The sequence below is a fragment of the Notothenia coriiceps genome, unplaced genomic scaffold (genome assembly GCF_000735185.1).
Source record: "Notothenia coriiceps isolate Sejong01 unplaced genomic scaffold, NC01 NC01_scaffold00012899, whole genome shotgun sequence".
NCBI classification, from domain to species: Eukaryota; Metazoa; Chordata; class Actinopteri; order Perciformes; family Nototheniidae; genus Notothenia; species Notothenia coriiceps.
In genome coordinates, this window is record NW_011345600.1 from 170,562 (window position 1) to 180,513 (window position 9,952).

The window sequence follows — 9,952 nt, forward strand, 5'->3', positions numbered from 1 at the left end:
ATGTGTTATTCACGCCTGATGGTTGTTATAGATGATATTGCAGAATGTGTTTTCTTCATAGATAACGTGTTTTTCATTGTTTGTTCAGTACTAAAAAGGTCCAAGTCCCACAATTGAATTTAATATTCATTTGACACGTTAACTATATCATAAAGCGCTTCATGGGAGTAATTCCGGGATGATTCAATGTTTCCCTTATGCAACATGAAAGTATCACGATATGTATCGGTTGAGTATCGGTATCGTTCAGTGGTATCGGTATCGTAAAAAAGTAAACAATATGCAATCCTAACCACAGGGCAGGTCATTGGAGTGTTTTAACTCACAAAAAGAAACCTACTAAACTGGGCAGCACTGCTCTCTCAATAAACCAAGTAAAAAACTATAAACTAATAAATGTGTAGAGACTCGTTTCAACACTGGTCTGTCAGAGTAACACTGAGGTTGTGCCTGAACTGACCCGCAGTGACGTGATGGAGTTGGGGTCTTTGTAGCGTCCATCCTCCTCTTTGAGGTTGTAGCCCTCTGGTCTCTTGTCCCGCTCACTGATTTTCCACAACTTGATTGTCTTATCTGTCAAAAAGAAAAGTAATCGTGTCAATTATAATTAAGCTTTTCCGTTTTACATGATGTTCGAGTCATACATAGATTAAGGGGTATACCATAGAGTGCCACAGTGACGCGTCCTAAAACCCGGAAGTAAACTGTCCGTGATCTGTCTCTTCAATGTGTGTCAACCACACACCTTATTTCGAGCTATTTTCCAAAATCCTATGGAGAAATTGCACTGCTTTTTGGCGAAGGAACCGGAACTGGTAAAATGCTAACTTACTTCCGGGTTTTAGGACGCGTCACTGTGGCACCCTATATCCTAATTGGACAAAGACACTACAACATGGGGCTGTGCGATTATGGCAAAAATCTTAATCACGATTATTTTGGTCAATAATTGATATCACGATTATTAAAAACGATGATCTATTTACTTTGAGAAAAAAAAATTTGAACAGTATGTTTTTAACAGTTGATTAACCTGAACTTTAAGTATAATTCAACTGAAAAACCAATAAAAAATGTTTAAACACAATTAAACATTTTCTTTTTTTTAATAAAAAATAATCTTTTTATTTCGATTACGTTGTTTTCGTAATTGTTGCAAGCCAAAATTTTAATCGAGATTAAATGACGATTAATTGCACAGCCCTACTACTACAACAACAGCAGCAGAATGGCCGGAGACGGGAGAGTTGACCGGGCTGTTTTTAGTTATTGGTTAAAAAGTGTTCTAATGTCACCTTTTTTGTATAGAATATTAAAGTAACCGGTTGCTTTTGACTCCACTCACCGTTAGTCGACAACAGGAACTGAGCAGCATTCTTCTGAGGAAGCCAGCGAATTTTGTTGATCTTCTCCTCTATTTCCAAACTCTTCAAGTAGTCAAACTCGGGCTCATGGCTCTGGAAAGTGCTGTAAACGTTGTATTCGCTCCGGAACTGAGGCAGATTCTTATTCTGCCCGGCAGCAGAGCAAAAAACATCAGACAAGGATAAACAAAAAGAACAGAGGTTAGAAAAGAACATGCAAGTGATGGCCTTTTTTATATTTATACATTTGTTGAGTTTCAATCAAATTCTTGTCTGTCTTTTAATTGAGAAGTGACAGCTATTTTCAGACATAAAGCATAACACTAGTTTAAATGTAATCCTTAAAGTACAACAAATGAGTCCTAAACCTGGAAAGGATTTTTAAAACTTTAAGTTTTTGATTAGATGCCTTAATAAAAGCCTACGAAACGTTCCCTTTTTATCCTACGCCATAAAATACGTCAGCAAATGCCACAATTTGGAGCTTTATCATTTCTTTAAAAAAAAGGGGGTATGCTAACAAGTGACAAAATAAACTATTCAATATCACGCCGAACATGGCGTACGACTGTATCTTAGTGGTCGCAGTCATGTGACCGTGATGTATTTTGTTTATAGCCTAATTTTAGTTTATTACTACTAAAGTGGTGTTACTATGGGAAGATTACCCTGCTGAACTAAATGTGTATCACATATCAAGAATCATAGAAATGTGTTTGCCACAGATCTTATTTAAAGTTCCCATTGCTTTTAGTTGAGAAACCAATGTCGGCCTACAAAATTTGCCGTCACTGCACTACTATTAATCCTTGATACAAAGCCGCTTCCAGAATAGTCCTGTTTCTAATAGAGTAATTGAGTTCAGGGGGTGACACTCTCTAAAATGAATATTGTGTGGGAATAAAACAAAGTTGCAATGTACCTCTATTTCCTGCTGGAAAATGACGACACGCCCACCCTTGTCTCCTGTGGCTAGCAGCTCCCCTGTGTGGTTAAACTCAACTGTGGATATGATGTCCGCTGCAAAAAAAACAAAACACACAAACATCAGAAACTTGCCCATGTAGAAATGTTCTATTTATACATATAGCATATTTCTCGGTGCACAGACATAACATTACGAATAGAAACGAGAAAGAGGAAGCACTCTGTTAATCCTAGCTAACCCTGGATGTATACGTGCTGGAGTCAGAGTGCATGAGAGTGCAGGCCAGAGATGCACAAGGATGTCAGAGCAGACGGAAAATTATTAGTAACCTAGATTCTCCCTCCTTTTCACCCCCCATCCCTCACTTATACAGCATTACACGTCCACCCCTAGCACAGTAGTGTGTTGCTTTATAAACTCCAACTCGCTCAAACACACTGACTTAACCCTTTGGTAGCCACTGGAGCAGAAAGACAATGCAGCAAAAGGTCGTGCTAGGAGGTCTTTGTGCATGTTGTGTCCCCCGGGGCCAAAAGTAGGGGGTCATGTATTTCAACTAGGCTACTTAAATTAATATATACTTGAAAATCAGTTTTCTATTAGGGCAGCAACTATCTCATTATCCATTATTGTTCGTTTTCTAGTACTTCAACAACTTGCCCTATAAAATACGGAAGAACGCCCATCAGATATGGAAAAACAGCAACAGTAGAGAACTAACTGCATTGCTATGAGTGCATTATATATTAATGGCTAATGGACGTTACTATCTATGAATGCTGCATGAATCAGGAAGCCAGGATGTAGGCCGAGGATAATGTGCAGTTTTTCTGTCACTCCACTGTTGGAATGTGTCAAAGGGTTGAAACATGCCAGACTGCTGCAGAACATCATGAACTGAACAGATGTACCTTTACGGTGTTACAGTGAAGTGTTGCCATTCTTTAGATTCAAGCTATAGGCCATCCTTAGTGTTATTTACTATGCTGTGATTCAATAGAAATGTTTTAGGGATGGAAATCGTATGACACAAGACAATAAGCTGCATAACCTGACAATTTCTATTATTGGCTCAATGAAACATCAAATACAAAAATTAAGAGAAATATTATATTCTTAAGACATATTCTATCAAAAGGCGCATTAAGTATGATTATTTGTTGCAGTTACTAGCAATACACAGAACAACAAGAATAGTTGTTTGTGATGCTTTTGAGTTGTATTGCTTAAAATGTACATCTATTTGTTTACTCCATTTACTCTAATATGAGTAGGCAAAATAACAGCCACACCTCTCTTAGCTACAAGGTGTAATGCAATGCACCATTATCCAACAAAGCACAGGCTAGTTAAATACATGTTTAAGCTTACATTCACAGTTAAATACCTTATACCATGAACAGTGTAGCACTGAGCTAATTCTACAGTTTAGTTTGCATCGAGACAGAAGGGAAAATTATTCATGCCTTGACAACTCAACAGAAATCTTGTTACATAAACTGCTGTATTATGTTTGAAAGGCCTTTACACTAAGCATATGACCAACAAATCTTCTTGTTCATTTGGTCCCTAACTTGAGTAATAAATAATTCAAGTTTATTTATATAGCCCAAATCACAAATCCTATTTGTCTCAGAGGGCTTCACAAGTCAACAGGCTGGACTTCCTGTAAAAACAAGGAGCCTTTTAGTGGCTTGCCAGTTGAAAGCCTTTAATGTAAAGCGGTGAGAGTAAGAAGTGTTTGGTTTGCATTAGAACTACCTTAACACACAGCTCTAATACAGTCACTACATCAGAAAACAGGCTGCTGTATGATACAAGCAGAATCTAGAAGTGGAACTACAGGGACTTCTGTTACATGGGAGCTGCAAAAGTATGAGTATTTAACATAGTGAGTACCCATTATATTTGTGTCCTTGTGCAGGAAGGGCACAGTTGAAATGTGTAGCATCACGGCAAGTTACGGCTAAATTGTGCAACATCTAAGTGGCTATAGGACAAATAAGGAAGATGTTGAGATGCCATTTGCCCCCTCACTGAGAGTAGTTGTATATTAGTCAATTTCATTTGTGCAAATGTCCCATCTGTCCTTTAAGCTTACACATACTAATACTTTGCAGATATCATACCTTCAGCCACGTCATCATCAATGGCTCCTTTCACCTGAGAGAAGCACCACTGCATGTCACCTCCAGGTCCTGCAGAGATTAAAATATAAAAATTTGATTTAATACTGAGTATTATTTTACATTTCAAGCTTGAGTTTCACGGATCTTAACTGTGCTGGACATCGACTATGATGTAGGATGAGAGGAGCTAAGATCGCCAAGTTTCAAAGTTTTTGCTGACGGTGAAACGGAGTGCCTAAGCAATAATTAACCACATGAAGTGGTATGTCAAAACAATGTACCGATTGTGTTCAGACATTCCTTGTTCATACATGCAAATAAAAAAAGAGTTTTAATTTCATCCGTTGTAAGGCAGCGTGGGAAAATTCTCAAAGTCTAGACGCTAAAGATACATGATATTAATATCCCATATGATCTTTAATCTATCTAAAAATTAAACTCAATTGTGTCACACACACCTGCACATCCATTTATGGTACGGCCACACCACAAGGCCAGAGAGAGTTATATTCTGTTATGAAATACAGGCCACTTTGATATTAAAGATCATAAACATTTAATGAGTCCAATAAAAGCCAGATTTTAACCTTGGTTTGTAGTGTTTTATTTGTCTCTGGTTATGAGAGAAAAAGTAGGTTGCAAATGAATTTCTTAATTACGCATTTATCTCCAGATCATAATAACAGTTGGTGAATGTAGGGTTGAAACGTCTATTCTTTTAAATTTGGCAACCTCTTATACCAGCAGGCTACAATAATTAAATACAACAAGAAACAACATGCTGGCTTGTTCGTTAAGGACCTCCATCGCCCGCCTCAACAGGTTCTACCTTCAGCATCATTGCACAACATTGGTATTTAAAGAGCGCATATTTCTACGTGATCATTTATGTTATTACACAATGAGAACTGGTCTGATAACACCTTGTGGAAGAGCTCTGCAGAATAATCAAGGACATTTATGAGTCACCATTCTGAGATGAATCATGATTTAAAACAAACAGCCAGGAAAAGGGATGGTTCTGGTCAGAGCAAAATGAAGCACTGTGGTGGATTGCAGCATTCCTTGAGAAAATGCCTAAAACACAAAGGTGTTTAAATGGTAAAATTATCTCAGTCAGTCAGTCTCAACGAAAGGATGATGTGCAATGCCTCTGCCCAAAGACCAGTGTCAACTCCCCGCCCAAATGGACCAAATGCATGTACAAAATAGACAGTTGTGACCATTTCTTCCAGATGAATAAATAGCCATCTATTACAATCGGCTATTACAGTTTAAAGTCGCATATTAAGTGTTTTAACTCTATATTCACTGCACAAGTAGCAGCTAATGAATGAAATGTGAACTGCTAACGTAACGTTAGACTACAGAGATCCTGACTATCTAGGCCTTATTTGAGGGAAGCATATTTATGCATAGGCATCTGCATGTTCCCGATACTGGCTTGATTTTGTATTCCCTTTAGTCAGAAACTGCACAAAATATGGAACAGTCTGTTCAGTCTGCAGAAGGCCTGGAGTATTAGCCTGCATGTGGGCAATGTCAAAGTTTGAGCTAGCTAGAACGTTAGCATGCCTGGCTTGTCAAGCCAGTCATGGCATGTTTGAGGAATTGTGTGCACGGGAGTGAAAACCGCCAGTTTTACGTCAAACTATTTTGGCTAATGTGTTAACAGAAAATAAGATATTTTAAATTAGCCCTTTGTAAATCCCATGCAAAAGTGAGAAGCAGCAGCCGTTACGGCTATGACAAGTTAGCTTTACATGTTAGTGTCGTGTTAGCTATGTTTGGCTAACACGGTATGCAGCGTTAGCTTGCAATGCAGATCCCGGGCCGGCGATAGTGGTAAACAGCTATCGTTTGCTAGCAGCAGCTGGCTAGCTAGCTAGCTAGCTAGCTTTAGCCGGCAAAGACAGGCCAGATACATGGGCGATGACACTCGGGTTTGCGGGCTAGCTAACGTTAGCAACAGCTAGCTAAGTTGTGTTAGCTAGCAACCGTTAGCTTAACTGACACTGGGCTGGGTTAACGAAATACTGTTTCGACCGTCGGGGCTGAGAGCCTGTTGGAGCGGAGTCTCGTACAAAAAACGCCGGCTGTTGGTGGTGTTTATGTGTGTAATGGTTAAAATGAATTACCTGCCATGACGAGACAGACAGTGGAGCTTTCCTCAGTCAGTCACGATCCTGCTTCCCACTCCCACGCGCTGGTTCGTGGGATCTGAACTTTTCTTCCGCTGTCTGTCTGTCTGTCTGCGCAAACCTGGATGTCAGGCGCTAAATTAACCGTAAAGCAGGGATTGTATATCTTATCCTCCTTCTCTTTCCCGCTAGTCTCGCTGTTGTTTCACTATGGGTGTCACTCACTCTCCCCCTCTGTCTCTCTTGCCGCATCCCACAAGTCACTTCTTCCCCACCCCTCTCGAGTCTCTTTCCGCACGTGAACTAAAGGCTTTTTGTAATGCGCGGGCACAATGAATGGCAGATGCACAAGCACGCGCGTGCACATCAGATTGGCCTTTTCAAGCATTTATACAATTGAATAATTAAAGCCTGAAAAAATTATAAAAACACTAACAAATACCAATGTAGTTCTTGTTCTTGTTGAACATTTTGAGAAACAATGTAGCATCTTGGAGTAGGGTATCCTTAAATCTGATACATATATATCTTTTTAAAACCCTCTCAGGGAATGCTTTTTGCGAAAGCTATCTAATGCACCACTCATTTTGATCTAGGAGGACATGTAATAGTCAGTGAAAACTGTAAAGCACCTGTCTTTTAATAGCAGTATTAAAATAAACACCCATGTACATCCTGAACATGTATTTCCATGGATGACTTTTGCATTCCAAAATAGGGCTTTTAGTTAGAATTTGCAAACTAGATATGTCTCCTTTCCTCACATTTATTATCCTGCATATTGTAAAGCAGCCACAGTCTGCTGGTGCTCTCTGGAGGGATTGAAAAGCTTTTAAAATGTCTCAGTGCCACAAACGCGAAGGTCTCAGACGTGCGAGTGATAGTTTCACCACCCACGTGGATACTTCACATCTCTTTCAGAAGAAGGTTGCCCACGGAACAAAAGAGAAATACAGCATTAATGAGTTGCTAGGAAATGCAAGAATGTTAGAAATTCTATCAAATGGCCAGGACACGAGAAAAGAGGATGAATATTTCCTGACAATGAAGCTTGTTCAGTTGGAGCAGAGCTATCAAAACTGCCCGTGGTGGTACTGTTAATTTCCTCCCAGGCACTCTTCACCTGTCAGGGATTTCAAAACCCTTATATCAACAATTCCAAAGACAAGATCCCCTCAATCTTCTTCAAACGACCAGCAGGAGTGGACCCCTCTGCTGACCCAGCACCTGCCTCTCATCCCAGAGGCTGAGAGACGACACAAAAACGTATTATTAAAGCATCTCTGTTTAGAGCCTCAGAATTTCTGAGCTGTTAGCCTGAGATTCATAGGATGAACCACAAACTTTGCTGTCAGCTTTTCACCAAGACTACATGTCTTTGAATTATGACTAATTGATGGCAGTAAGGGAAGCCCATTTCTGCCAATCTGACAAAAAAAAAAGTTCTTACAAAGAGATTTTGTCAAAAAGCAAACAAAACAGACTCGGTATGAACTATACAATCGCTATTTTAAGATACTAAGTCATTCTTTTTCTTTTCTTTTTTTTTATAAGTTTCTCATTGTTTTAACAAACCAGTCATTATTTTAAAACACTTACTCATTTTTTTCAAGATATAATGTCATTATCTCAACATTTTTTTTCATTTTTATATCCTTTGAAGATAAGTTTCTCCTTATTTTGAAATACTTAGTTATTTTTGAGATACTAAATCCTTATTTTAAGATAATTGTGATGAGATAGTTATTGTTTAAAGATATTAATAAAGTATCTTATTATTTTTTAGATACTACAGTCGGCCAGGTATAATGTCTCTTGTTAGCAAATGTATTTCGGCAACTTAAGTTAAAGGTCACCTATTATGCAAAATCCACTTTTTCATGTCTTTTATAAACATGTGTCCCCTGTAAAGAGATTCTGGAAGTTTCAGGAACAAAGACCCCCTCTCTTTTTGTCCTGATCCATTTATATAAAAACCTGAAAATTAGCCGATTAGATTTTGGCCACTTTATGATGTCACAACGATTTTTTGGCTTGTGTAACCATTAGCCAATCACCAACCAAGGTAATCCCCCCCCCCCACCTTATCACCTGAATCTCCTCCTAGAGCACCATTGTGTTCTTTACTAAACTAAACTAAATATCTCTCAGAGAATCAGCACTTTTGAAACAGGGCTGAAACAGAGGGGATTATGGGATGCTGCAATGATCTGTTTGGTGAAGACTCTGTGGAGTTATATATTATGTAATGTACGAAATGCACTTGGAGTAGTACTGTGTTCTCTCCTGCGTCCTGCCGTAGAAGGCACAAGTCACTTACGTTGTCTCGTTCGTGGCTGGTTGAGGTCTCTCACGTACCTTGATGTGCACACCCGCACCAGTGAAGTTTGGCCGAGACACCACGACAGCCGTATCGCGTAAATGGTTGCTTTGGTGAGGAGCTGGGATGGTGAGCACTGCGCTCACTCTGGGCGACATCGGTTGTGAGCGTCGGAGTTGCTCCGGGGAACAGTTCTACGCATGCCTCATTACGTCGCCGTTTCGAACCCTGCCGAGGGGAGAGAGGACGTCTTTGTCCTTACGGGATTGACATGACATTGTGCCAAGTTTAGCTAATCTAAGCCTGCTTTTTTACCAATTTTCCGAAGAGAAGCCGGGCTTTTGTCCCGATAGCACCCCTCGTGTTGCCAAGCAAACACTGACTGCTTAGTTTTGCGCCGCTTGTGTCGTCCGCGCGGCGTGTACCGAGCGCCGACCGAGTTGTGCGTTGTCAGCGCGGACCTCTATAATTTTATAGTCTCTTTTCCCGCCTACGCTAAAATTTTGCACAAGTGACTCGTAACAGAGCTCCTCCACTTGACGTTCTGAACGTGGTGAAGCCCTAATAGTGAACTTAGTTTTGTGGCCTGTTATCGCCTCATTTAGTTAGTGTTCGTGACTGTCGCTATGCTTTGAAAGTCGCGACGCGAGTAGCACCGAACTACTCTTCTCCGTTCTGAATCCGACTATTTGCTCTTCGATGACAGTAATTTTTCTGGGGCGAAAAGAATTATTCATCCTGTCCGACCGCATAGTATTCGAATACATCATAGATGTACATAGTATATGGGTGAAGACCTTGTTTAAAAGTAACACTCAACATAATTTCCAGTGGAGAGTCCATAGTAATCCCCTTTCTGTGTCGTGTCAGAAGTTATTACATGAAAGCCATGGATTACTATGGTTACACAATCGTAACGAGTACTCCTGTCGTTGAATCAAATCTAAGACTTTAACATAATTAAACATTAACTAACGACCTAAAACATAGGTAAAAGTGACACTAGCAAGAAAATCTGGGAGTGTCTTTTTGCCGTAAGACGCAGCGTCTTAATGGCGTATAGCGTTCTC

General features: G+C 39.8%; 1 protein-coding gene across 1 annotated transcript in view; it reads right to left on the bottom strand.

Annotated features, from left to right (window-relative positions):
- LOC104947661 (serine/threonine-protein phosphatase 2A 55 kDa regulatory subunit B alpha isoform-like) overlaps positions 1-6,848 on the bottom strand; it is a 15,187-nt gene extending 8,339 nt beyond the window's left edge. The window contains exons 1-5 of the mRNA XM_010773720.1: positions 6,560-6,848; positions 4,422-4,490; positions 2,287-2,384; positions 1,346-1,511; positions 457-573 (exon numbers count right to left, since the gene is read on the bottom strand). Of these exons, the coding sequence (XP_010772022.1) occupies positions 457-573; positions 1,346-1,511; positions 2,287-2,384; positions 4,422-4,490; positions 6,560-6,566 (457 nt within the window). The 5' untranslated portion in view covers positions 6,567-6,848. The remainder of the gene's footprint in view (positions 1-456; positions 574-1,345; positions 1,512-2,286; positions 2,385-4,421; positions 4,491-6,559) is intronic.
- Positions 6,849-9,952: the final 3,104 nt, after the last annotated feature.